The sequence below is a fragment of the Astatotilapia calliptera genome, chromosome 9 (genome assembly GCF_900246225.1).
Source record: "Astatotilapia calliptera chromosome 9, fAstCal1.2, whole genome shotgun sequence".
Taxonomy (NCBI): domain Eukaryota; kingdom Metazoa; phylum Chordata; class Actinopteri; order Cichliformes; family Cichlidae; genus Astatotilapia; species Astatotilapia calliptera.
This window is the reverse complement of record NC_039310.1, coordinates 3063736-3077077: the sequence shown is the minus strand read 5'-3', so window position 1 is coordinate 3077077 and position 13342 is coordinate 3063736. Positions and strand designations below refer to the sequence as shown.

General features: G+C 38.5%; 1 protein-coding gene across 1 annotated transcript; it reads right to left on the bottom strand.

Moving 5' to 3' along the window:
• Nucleotides 1–5982: 5982 nt before the first annotated feature.
• LOC113029389 (uncharacterized) lies at nucleotides 5983–10458 on the bottom strand. The gene is made up of 3 exons (XM_026180238.1): nucleotides 10442–10458; nucleotides 8086–8122; nucleotides 5983–7962 (listed from the first exon to the last, which is right to left on the bottom strand). Exons 2-3 carry the CDS (start codon nucleotides 8119–8121, stop codon nucleotides 6877–6879), a joined length of 1122 nt encoding a protein of 373 aa, XP_026036023.1. The 5' UTR covers nucleotide 8122; nucleotides 10442–10458; the 3' UTR covers nucleotides 5983–6876.
• Between the last annotated feature and the right edge of the window lie 2884 nt (nucleotides 10459–13342).

The following is a 13342-nucleotide window of genomic DNA, read 5'->3' as shown; positions in this document are numbered from 1 at the left end:
CGAAAGCTCTTTGGTCTTGGCCATGGCGGAGTTTGGAGTCTGACTGTTTGAGGCTGTGGACAGGTGTCTTTTATACAGATGATGAGTTCAAACAGGTGCCATTCATACAGGTAACGAGTGGGGGACAGAAAAGCTTCTTACAGAAGACGTTACAGGTCTGTGAGAGCCAGAGATTTTCCTTGTTTGAGGTGACCAAATACTTATTTTCCACCCTAATTTACGTATAAATTCTTTACAAATCCTACCATGTGAATTCATGGATTTTTTTTTTCACATTCTGTCTCTCACAGTTGAAGTGTACCTCTGGTGCAAATTACTGACCTCTGTCATCATTTTAGGTGAGGAAACTTGCACAATCGGTGGCTGACTAAATACTTTTTTGCCCCACTGTATGCAGAAAATGGGAAACAGCAGAAACTCTTGAAATCTACTACATACTAACTATTACCCCTGATAGTACCCCCTAAACCTGAAGATGGTGCTATATGTGTGAAAACTGAAAAGAGAAGATATAGGAGTGACAATTGTTCAAATTACTAAGCAAATATGACAATTAATTTCTGAAGACCACCTTAACTAATGTGACCAAATAGAAAAAGTGGCACTTGAAGAAGTGGCATTAGATTCAAGAGAAACTGCATGTTTTGTGTATGAGATTCAGGAGAGGGGAGGATGCAGTTGTTTAAAAGACAACGTGCAAAGAAATAAAGTGTTTTTTTGGCTTCTGAGTTTTACAGCTGGAGTGGACGAGGCTAAGCATCAGGCTTTCAAATGAATTAAAAGTCTGTCTGGGTCTTTGGTTGATTAATAGGCTGGTGTGAAAGATTGCTGCCACACCGCCCCCTCGGCCTGTGCTTCGAGATTTCTGGTAGTTAGAATGACTCGGGGGTGTTGATTCATTTAAACTAACATAATCATCCTGCTGCAACCAGGTTTCTGTAAGGCAGAGTAAATCGATTTGTTGATCAATTATTAAGTCATGTACTAACAGAGACTTGGAGGAGAGAGACCTAATATTTAATAATCCACATTTCATTGTTTTACTCTTTGGTTCAGATGTGGATACTGTATTGTTCTTTCTTTGTGATTTTTTATGTTTAAGTCGATTGTTGCTGGTTTTTAGTTTGTTTGTTGTCTTTTTGGGAGCTCACACAGTTACACACCGATTAAATACTGATTTTAGTGACCTCCGAATGGCGTAACTGGGTGTCATTACTGCCGACTTGAATTATGATTTTACTGAATTTACGTTTACCCTTAGCCAGCAGTTTTAAATTTCCCTCAATGTTGCCTGCTCTGGCCCCTGGAAGACAATTGACTATGGTTGCTGGTGTCTCTAGCTTCACATGTCTGAGAACAGAATTACATAGTTATGCTGTGTATTGCTTTGTATAGTTAATATATGTTTTATGAATTAACTATTTCCAGTGGCATAACCCTTTAGACATAGTAGCTATGTCATTTGTATTTCAGTTTTACTCCATGAGAAAAAACATGTACTAATTAAAAGGAGTTGGATGCTACATCCTGACTTTGCGCGGTATTTCAAGAGGAGTTTGGCTACTGCTGAATTGTGTAGCATACACACACACAAGGAGAGCAGGATAGTCTATCTAAATAAAAAAACGTTTCTGGGGGAAAGCTAGAATGACTAGGGATCCAAGAGAAGGGGAAGCAGCTAAAGGCATCTGCATTTGCATTTTCATCCAGTATGCCTCCAAAATCACAGTGTTCCAATAACTGTCTCAGCTCTGCCATGAAAGCAGCCACTGAAATGGGTGTGGAATTTGAAACTGAACAGTCATGGATGGTTTCAGGCAGTGATGATTTTGCACCAACATTACCAGTTCTTTGAAGCTGAAGTCTCTGGGTTTCCAAGACATTGTTATGTTTCAACTTGGACACTCTCGCCCCGCACGCGTTGAGAGGAACTATCCTTTTCTTGCCTTCATTATCAGTGTGGTTTGCCAAAAAAAGTGTTCCAGCCTGGAGCTAGCTGAATACAAAGTGCACCCCGACTGGAAACTCCCTAGAAAACACTCACAACTGTCTTGGTTTGGCTTTTATCATCATTGTCAAAAGGTGTTAACCTCAGGATAAAGATAGTCAACAATTAGAGCCCTTATTAGGACTTTTAATGGTCTTTTTTTAGACAGTTAAGTTGGGTTAAGATAGTTTCAGTAAATAATTCTCAGTCCCTTCTGCTGCATCATTTTACACACCTCCTGCTGTTCTTGTTTTTTCTCTCGCTCTCAGTAAAAGATTTTAAGGCAAAGTTTCTCTATGACATGTATGGAAGCCCGTTTCCGCCACTGAAAAAAAAAAGGATACTTAACTCGAAATTTCGACTTATTTTCTCAAAATTTCGACTTATTTTCTCGAAATTTCGACTTAGCAACTCGAAATTTTGACTTAATAACTCGAAATTATGAGAAAAATAACTCAAAATTTTGAGTTATTTTCTCAAAATTTCGAGTTAGCTCTGCCAATCAGTAATCTATGTGAATGACGTCATTTCCTTGTTACCCGGAAGCTGAAGCCCTCAGCTACAAATGCTACAGAAATGCTAACAGTATTACAGATACGGATCATGAATTCACAAATTGCTGAGTATTTTAAGCGTGGCTTCACAAATGAGGAGATTCTTGCATTATTAGCTGAATCACATGGCATTACTATCAGCCTCCGTACACTTGAAAGGATTTTACACAACAACCGACTTTGGCGCAGAAAGAACAAAACAGAGGTGGGAGAGGTGGCAGCTTTTATACAAGCACAATTGGCAACCTCAGGACAGTGTCATGGGTATCGTTGGATGCACCAGAAGTGTTGGATGAATGGCATTGTTACTGACAGAGAAACCGTTCGTCTTCTGCTCCGTTTATTCGATGGAGAAGGTGTGGATTTGAGGTCACGTAGACGACTGTGGAGGCGAGTGTATCATAGCAGAGGCCCCAACTATGTGTGGCATATCGACGGCTACGATAAACTGAAGCCATTTGGGATTGCAATCAGTGGATGCATTGACGGCTTTTCAAGGAGTGTAATATGGCTAGACGCTTACAAGACAAATAATGACCCGAGAGTAATTGCTGGCTACTTCATGGATGCCGTGATTCAACAAGGTGGTTGCCCTGATCGAGTGAGATTAGATCTAGGAACAGAAAACGCCCATGTTGCTCACATGCAATGATTTTTGCACTTTACAGACAATGAACCAGAAAGAGAGCACGTCATATTTGGAGCAAGTACAGGAAATCAACGCATTGAAAGATGGTGGCTAATCTTACGAAGCCAGTGTATCCAGTACTGGATTGAACTATTTGACAAACTAAGAGAGGATGGCCACTTCTCAGACTCTTTCTTGGACAAATCATTGGTCCAGTTCTGTTTTCTTCACATTATACAGGTGAGTTTACATAGGTGATTGTGTAACCGACATGTATTGTAACTGTTTAATTTGTAACAACTCACACGGCCTTTGTATATTATAGAAACATCAGATATATTAAAGTACAGGTGAAAAGTAGTGCTTTTTTTAAAAAAACTGTTTTGTTAAAAAAAAAAATTCCACATATATATCAAGGAACACAATTATATATTATAACACATTGATTATTTATGTGTTTAGGCCTCTCTCTGTACTCGGTTAGCATTTTTGGTGGGTCAAAACTAAGTAAATAAGTATCTGTCTGTTCATGATATATATGTGTGTGTGTGTGTGTGTGTGTGTGTGTGTGTGTGTGTATAGGTATGTGTGTATATATATATATATACAGATAGATATCATTAATGTAGCTCAAAGCTACATTAATGGTGTGTAAGCTAAGAAAATCAATGTTGTGCTTTTGTACATTAACATTTTCATACTGTATGCCTGAAAATGTTTCTTTTGTTCATTTTGTTTTCATCTAGGAAGAATTAAATGAAGTTGCTTTGGCCTGGAATGACCACAGAATGCGCCCAGTCCACAACTCCTGAAGTCCTCATGGCCGACCATCTTTTATGTATGCCCTCCCAGACATTTATGGCGCGAGGGACTGTCTCAAACATGTCAATATGGACAAAGTTGAAGCCTGCCTTGAAGAATGCGTGTTCAAAGACTTTCCATGTGAAGAGGATGTCTTTCATCTCTGTGTAGAACTCATGTCAGAACATAACCTGGACTTCTCAGATGATGTGTTTCATACAGTGGATCTGTATGTAAAGCTAAGGCAGTTGATGCTTACTGAGTTGGAGCTTTTGCCTTAAAGGTTAGACATCGTTATGCATTTTTAAAGCTGTATTTTCATATTTAAACTGTAAACTTTTATGAGTTATTAATTTTTGGATGGTTGTCGTTTTTGGGGCACACATACATGGGTTTTGAGGGCCTGAAAATGTATTTCACAAACAGGGCCAATTGAAAAAGGCTATAAAAATTGTATTTAATTTTTGGAGGGTTTTTTTTTTTTTTTTTTTTTTGGATGGTTTATTTCAATTAACAAACCAACTTTTTGTTTTAAAAGCCTTATTATTAAAACATATGTAAACATAATGTCTGTTAGACCTGCTATTTGGAGGATATGCAGCGCATGTCACCTTGGAATTATGATTTCAACTTTTTGTAAATATGCTTTTTCATCTTTCTTTTTATTTGAGTAATTATTGATGTTTTGAAATATCTGGTTATGTAGCAGTAAAAAAAATTTTTTTCACTGTCATTTTTTTTTCACTGCTGAGACTTTTTATATATACTGACTGTTTTCCTGATTATGGGCAGTATAATTATATATTTTTTAGCATATGGATAACCTAACTAAGTGAGATTTATGGGCCTATGGTTTTTTTTTTTGGATTGCGCCTCAGAATAATAAAAACCCAGAAATTACCAAAATGAAAGATGTAATTTGTCTCATTGAACACTTTATTATAAAACACAGATCTTTTGCCATCATCTTATCTTAAAACAAAATAACTGTACTGTATTTACAGTAACATAAAAAACCTTAAAGTATTCTTATAAAAAGCTAATTGCCAGCACAAGACTTAGAAAAAGTACGACAATACACTCAACAAAAATATGCAATATGTTTTGCAAAAATTCAATAATTATTAAAAATACAAAAAGAATGGGACAGTAAAAAGAGATTGAGGATAATATGGCAAGATCTGATAACAATATCCTACAATTAAAGAATAAGAACGTGTGGTCTAAAACCACTATGAAGCAAATACATTAGGCTCAAACATGAAAACCAAAATATAGGAAAATATCTTTTAAATAACTACCCCATCGGCTATGCAGTTTTGAAAAAGGGGGCTATGATATACAAGGGTTTTTTTCCATTACAAAAATCAGGAAAAGCCAACCAAAAATCAACCTTCAGCTAAGCAATTGCTGATTTCACAGAAATCCAAAATAAAAGCATATAGGTGTGCCTTATGGCCATTTAATTTAGCAAAAGTCACCATAACCCAGATGGCTAAACAGAACTGTACAAACATAACTGTAATAAAATACAATGATATAGTAAAACCTGACTTGTAAACTGTAAAATGTGTGCACGATGATAAAACATGTAGGAGATATTGCATATATCTCCTACATGTACTATATACTACATATTGCAGGGGTCTCAATCTCAAATTTTCTGGTGAACCACTACAATACATGTCATCTTGTGACATTACATTAATAAAATTTGACAAATTAAAATTAACCTAATGCATTTTTTAAAGTTGATTTTGGATTCAAATAATAGAAAAAATGAATAAAAGGTGGAAAAACTGCTTTCATTGTTCACATGCACACATGCTGACTGAGGAAATGGGAATGCTTATAAATGGTCTCCAGACTCTGAGACCTCTGCAGAAATGCATTTCACAAGTGTTTAGAAAAATATTGCCTCAGTTGTAATAGGAAAGCACAGAAACACAAAGAAGTACCTCAAATTGCATTACAGTGGTATTTCACCAAATACTTTTTCTTGGAACTCAGTTTTTAAACACCTGAAACCTTTGCTGTGACATTCACATGGGAACACTTTAGTCTTAGTTCACAACTCAAATATAATCTGTTGTAAAACAACAATGGCTTTTAAGCCATTGTCCGTGAATCAAACCTTTATATAATGTCCATAACCCACACATTTGATTCCAACACACTGTTCATCTCCGATCTGAAGTCAGGATAGCTGTCATAATTTATCGACAGCTCCAGTACACAACCACATGTGTGTGCCACAGGTCGTCTCTGGAAACCTTTCAGTTCGTTAAACCCAATGATGATGTTCTTTCCCAGATGTAAATCTGAACCTGTGCAAAACCTGAGGAACAAACACAAATGTTCCTTCTCAGCATTCTTCACATATGTAGTTAGATATTTCTGAATCAGCTTCTGGTGAGCCGTCATTGTTTCAGGGAAAGTGAGACACTTGAGAACTTTTCTCAGAGTTGGTTGGAGGGTTTCATAAACTGAAGATAGATCACAAAGGCTTTCCCATGCAGTGCTGAGTGTTCTTGCCCACTGTTCAATAACATAGGCAGGCTCTTGGACAAGTGTTTTGTGTGCAAGCTCCAATAGGACTTCAGTGGCATTGCAGGCTGTTGGTATCTTTCTGCAGCTGTGGTTATCAAGTATGTCTATAAGTTCTTCTTGGTCCACGGTGCTAAAGTCTGATCGCCACGCCTCTAACACTGTACGTCAGAGTCAGGCATGAACTTAAGGAAATTCTCCACAATATCACTCTTTACATATCCAAAGGCAGCTTGTTCCAGAATGGCAGGTGCAATTTTCACAGGCAGATATTTCTCTCTAACCCATCCAAATGCAATGATTCTGCCCACACTCTCCCACTCCGGTTGCCCAAGATCATGCCTTAAGAAGGGCACTTTTTAAACGTTTCCAGTGGTGCACTGGCCATAGAATTCTTTCCAGAATTCTGAAAGACAGTCTCTCACAACTCCCCCATCGTCATGGGCCATTTCAGGTGTTCCATCAGGCAGTAAGACCTGGATTTTGATGTCGACATCTTCAAGGTCCTTATCACTAAAATGTGAAATGAGCTCTGACATTACCTGCCCTCTGTGGACCACCACTACTCTCCCCACTCTCTCACTGGATGGACCAGGTTGTGGAGAAAAAATCTGGGTGTCATCCAAATTTATTGGCTCACTGTCAGAAAAGGGGCCAACAAAAATAATGTCACTGCTGTGAGTAGTGTTAGCGCTTAGAGACTGCGTGGAAGATTGTGGAAGGTTATCGTTTGGAGTGTCTTCAATGTATGTCACATCATGGCTGATTGTTTCAAATGGAGCAGATGTTTGGACTGTAGTGACAGTAAAAGAAGAGGTTTGGTTTTGAGGACTCGCTTCAATTTCTAAAGATGGATGCAAACCTGGGTTGGAGCTCTGAAGGCTGTCATTTTGTTTTTTCTTTGTGGTGAGGTAGAACCTGAGGATATTAAGTTTTGTGACATGATAAAGTTCTCCTACTGTCAATGCATCATCGACTATCATCTCTTGATAATCCTTCAGATCACAGTCAAAATCTGTTAAGGGCCCCTGAATGTTTCCTCCATCTGGAAAGAACAGGCCTGTTGCTACCTGTAATATGTCCCTTTTCTTGGCATCCTTGCAAATGTCTATTTTTCTTGTTCCTCCTCCTCGTCTAGCTCTAACCTGCTTGAAAACCTCAGTGTCTTCATCATAATGCATCCATCCTATTTCTATTTTTCTATTTCTCTTCAGAGCATTTCTTTTATGGGTTGTTTGGGAATGTTCTTCTTGCCGTGTGCTACTGCCATCCTCTTCAGATAATTTTCTTTTGGACAGTTTGGATTTCAGCCGTTCAAAAAGCGCTGACTTGCGGCTGCTGCCCCTCCGTCTGCAAAATCCAAATACTGCTAGACGATCACCGTATGATGGCAAATAAGTCTTCAGCTCCTCATCTGTCATTAGACTTATGACACTGGCATCAATCTAAAGATGGAAAAATAATTTAATTTATTGAAACAACCAGCCTTGAAAATACAATCCTATTTTTAACTTAAGAACAATGAGGAAAAGTTGCATTTCAACCAGTATCTTGTTGGAATTAAGTACCTTCTCATTCTCCAAGGTCTGTATAAAGTCTCCCATGCTGTAAGGAAGGATGTAAATTAAAATTACAAAATTAAAATAAAGCCACCATATTATCATCAAAGTATCTGTGCCTACCTACATTATGAGCTCTGACTATGGTGGAGAAGTGGGAACTGCATTTTTAAGTGTCCATTTGCATTGTAACTACAATCAGCATCACAATACAGTCAATCCCACATTTTCTCAGTTGTCTGGTTACAGTTTCATTGGTTTTGTTCCTTTTTTATATAGTTGTCAGTCATATTCCCTGTTTTGGGTGATTTGTGATTTTGTTTTATACAGTGCTGTACACTTATTACGCATGTTTTCAGCAAAACGTCTGTTTCATCAGACATAACAGGTGTCATTAGCGTGTAACAGAAACCTTATAGGTACCTTTGGTTAACCCTGACGTTGCATGCTATTCAACTTTGTACGTAACAATCGCGGTCACACTGTTTTTGTATACCTTTTATCCAGTTATCATTTGTAGGAAGGCATTCAAAACTGAAGAACCTGGCGCCATTTGTTGTTAATACAGTAGCTCATGACACGATCCAGTTTTGAGTGCGCACCCCTTTGCGCCATATCCTTCCGGGTAACAAGGAAATGACATCAGCCACGTAGATTTCTTATTGGCAGCGCTAACTCAAAATTTCGAGTTATTTTTTCAAAATTTCGAGTTAATAACTCGAAATTTCAAGTTAATAAGTCCGAATTTCGAGAAAGTAACTCGAAATTTCGAGAAAATAACTCGAAATTCCGAGTTATGGATCTTTTTTTGGAAACGGGCTTCCATAGACATGACATAGAGACACTGAAGTCAGTCTGAGTCTTTGAGATTCAGTTACTGTAAATATCACTTTTCCGAATGTATAATGAACTTCGGTAACATGTTAAGATTGAGCAAGGGTTGACGTTATCATAACACGTTCATATCCTAAAGGCTAGCCAATGTATCCTCTGCTAAAGAAGGCTATTAAGGAAACACTGGAGAATTTTTCTTTGTAAATTTCTCAATAGAGAAATTGATAGCGGTCGTAGGGAAAACTGATACAAAGTCAATATAATATGAGGGGACATCAATGTCAAAAATATACATTTAATGTTGTGTAATATACTGGGATATCTATAATTAGACCTATTTTTTATTACAGGCATTTTGCAAAACATTGTATCCTTGTTGTGTTAATATAGTTTAGTTGGTTACTGTTCTTACTATTTTGGAGCAACTGTGAACACATAAAATAAATAAAATAAAAGTAAACTAGCTAATTCTAATAAACAATGAAGACATAATTCAAACCACAGCATTCCTACAACTTCTAATCTGTTAGAATAATAAAGGCATTAGAAAAAGAATCCTACATCTCAACTTACAAAAGCATTAGAACAAAAGCTCCAAGCAACTCCAAGGATTCCAAGCTCAAAAACAACCCAAAGCCATAGGATCATGTGATAAAACTAAATAAAATAACATAAAAGCAGCACATTGGTGTCATGGTCCTGGGTTGTGTGACCCAGTGTTGAGTTTTATGTATCTTTTGTATTCATTTATGCTTTAGCTTAGTTTGTCTAGTTAATTTCTAGGGTGCTGTTTAGCCCTTTGTTTCTTAGTTGTTTATGTCATCTCCCCCTGTACTCAGTCTCCCTGGTTCGTGCGTCTACCTGTCATGCGTTATGTCTGCGTGGTTATGTTAAGTTCATGTCATGTCTCCATGTTTCCTGTTTTACTTTGAAAGTCTGTATTCACTGTCAGTGTATTCAGTTTCACTTCTCCTGTCCTGTCGTTAGGTTCATGTGTGTCAGCTGTGCTCCCATGTGTGGCCACTTCCCCTGATCATCCCTCATGTGTATTTAGTCTCTGTGTTTCATGCAGTCTGTGTTTCCCACCCTCCATGTTTTCATGCCCAGTCTTTTGTATTCTTAGCCATAGCTTTCTGAGTCTTCATAGTTTAACAGTAGTGATGGGCAGATGAAGCCTCATGAAGCACTGAAGCTTTTCATCCAATTGGTTCACCCCAACGCGAAGCTTCTTGAAGCTTCATTTGCTCTAGTAGGACACCTACTGGACGTAAAAATATTAGTTGGCATGAATTTGAAGAGTGTGGCATTTTGCACACAGCCTGTAAATGTCAACAACAATGGGAGTGTGTAAAACATCTATATTGTAGTGATGGCAGTATACTGTGTATATTTATGCTGGCAGTACGGAAAGACAATAAAAACAAAGCACAAATATAAATATCACACACGTCACTTATTGCATTGTATGATATTGTTATATCATTTAGTAACATTACAGCATGCTATATTATCATGGCATTTGATGGCTCACCTGGTCTTGCTCCACAATCGGTGTCCCCCTTATTCTCATGCAAAGCTCTGTAGTGCCTAAGCATGGATGAGGTGTTGTTGTTATATCCCAGCTCCCTGGCACATAGCAAACACTTCACCTTGTACAAAAGTAAGGACAGCTTAACATAAATTGTATTGCACCATCAGTATTATGAAAATACATCTTCTGTATTTACACACCTTGTTGGGAGATATAAGCTCAAAATGTTCCCACACAGGGGAGGATATCCTTCTCTTCTTAGCTGGCTCCATTCTCTCCTGACGTTCTCTCCTGACTCTCCTAAACCTCCAAACTCTCTCCAATCTGTCTCTAACTCTCACTAACCGCAACTCTCCATCAAACACCCACATTTTGAATGGGGTCTGAGGGGTTTATATCGCTGTCATAGCTCGCGGCAAAGTTCGAACCGCTTCCTGAACCAGTCACGTGGTACAGCCGGGCAGCGAGGCTTCGGACGTCATCATTTTCAGCTCCTCCCATAAATGAAGCAAGCCTCGATACGCGCTTCGCGGAAACGCCCCCTCCATTACTCGACACACACTTCGAAGCCTCGATACAGAACGTCACATCACTATTTAACAGTATCCGTTTCCCAGTTTAATTTAGTTCAGTTTTGTCACGGTCTTTCTGCTTTGTGTGAGACCTGTCTTCAGCCATAATAAAGGCTCACTTTCAGTTTAAGGTCTACTCTCTTGTGTTTGCACCTGGGTCCACCACACGCACCACCGCACGGTCTGTCTCCTCAGATCGTGACACATTGGTATGTAAGAAGCATAGTAACCTGTCAGTAACCTGAGCAGAAATTGTGCTTCCTTTCTTAAACACTGCCAGTTAAAAATCACGCTCATGCATTTCTTTGCTTGTTTTGGTATTATACTCGTAACCTTACATTAAATAATTGCAAAACATCATAGCCTAACATAAATTTGCTGAACACTCAGTTCAGTTGTTTGTTAGATTTAGTGAACTGAGATACGTTACACAAATAAAGATGTGTTGCTATAGCAACAGCGGAGAAACAGAAGGAATGGTCCACAAAATGAAATTCAGTCACCGCTGGAAATAACTTCAAGTAACAGAATCTTTCTTTCTCTTCACCCCTAACGCCCACCATCACTGAGTCCACAACAAAACGTCTGTCCTTGCATCACCTCTCACATGTAGCTTTGTTGCAACCTGCAGTACAATTTGTTGGCTGTCACTTCTACAAGCTTTTTCTTCAAAGAAGGAAACAAAGGAAACCATGACAACAACATTCAATGATGTGCTCTTTTCAAAAGAGGTGGTGGAGCTGTGGACCAATCTCTCTAGTAGTGAGAGCTTACTCTTCCCTATTCAATATTTCTGCACAATTCCTATCTCTGATTTGTTTAGTTAAAAATTTATGACACCAATTGTGTGGAATGGGTGACATATGCAGTTTTTTGGGCCAAAAATGTTTTGTCTTAGGACAAGGATCATTGCTGCAAATCAGCTGCAGTTTATCAGTACATGGATCATATGTGAAGTGTATGGCATTTGTGATGTATGTGCCTACACATGCCATGGCATTGTAAAGCGCTTTGGGTGCCTTGAGAAGCGCTATATAAATCCAATCCATTATTATTATTATTATTATTATTATTATTATTATTATTATTATTATAACCCATGCCAAATCCAACCTCATGGCTTTTGGGCCACGTCTGACGAACACATTTGTCAATGCCATAATTTAGCCATAAGAGCCAAACTAGCTAAGATTAGGAAGCTAAAGAGAATTCTCAGGTACTTTTAAAGGAAGCATACTAGTATATAATTATTATTTTTTAAATATGTGGCCCCACCTTGTAGCAAGAGGAGGGGTTTGTGTATACGTGGTCCTCCAGTGAATGTGAATAGAGAACAGTGAGATCCCTATGGCATAACAAAGAAGAGCCAACTCCACAGGACAAGACTCAGCCATACATCTGCACCTAAAGGATAAAGGTCACTCTTTCGAGGATGCCAGTGCTCACCTTTGGACAGAAAAGACAGTGGGTTTGAAAGAGGATTAAAAAAAGTAATCTATGTCAACTGTTAAAAACTATCTTTGAACAGAAGGGGTGGCTTACGACACCAATCGCCTGTCTTCTACAATCTGAGTTCTTTGGTTGAAACACCCTGTCTTTGTGTGATGCAGAAAAGGTGAACGGTTGGTCTCTACATGCATGGAGGAGGAGGTGTGATGTTTTGCTGGTGAAACTGGCACACTGAACCAGCATGACTAATACAGCATCTTGTAGCAACATGCCATTCCATCTGGTTTGTCTTTAGCTGACCCATCATTTATTTTTCAACAGGACAATGACCTCAAACACACCTTCAGGCTGTGTAAGGGCTATTTGACCATAAAAGAAAGTGATGGAGTGCTGCACCAGATCACCTGCCCTCTACAGTCACCTGACCTAAACCCAATGGAGATGGTTTGGGATTAGATGGACCGCAGAGTTAAGGCAAAAGGGCCAACACGTGCTCAGCATCTCTGGGAACTCCTTCCAGACTGTTGGAAAACCATTTCAAGTGACGACCTCACGAAGCTCATCCAGAGAATGGCAAGAGTGTGCAAAACAGTAATCAAGCAAAGGGTGGCTATTTTGAATAATCTAAAGTTAGTTAGTTATTTCACCCTTTTAGTTTACTACATAATTCAGTCTGTGTTCATTCATAGTTTTGATGCTTTCAGTGAGAATCTACAATAATAAAGAAAAACTATTAAATGAGAAGCTGTGTTCAAATTTTCGACTTGTACGGTATATATACCGGTTGTACTTGGGTTGTACTAGAAATGATGATATCTCCACCAAGAGACCTGATGTCTTGTCTCCCCCTTGCCATACCATTTGTTGTATCGCATCAATC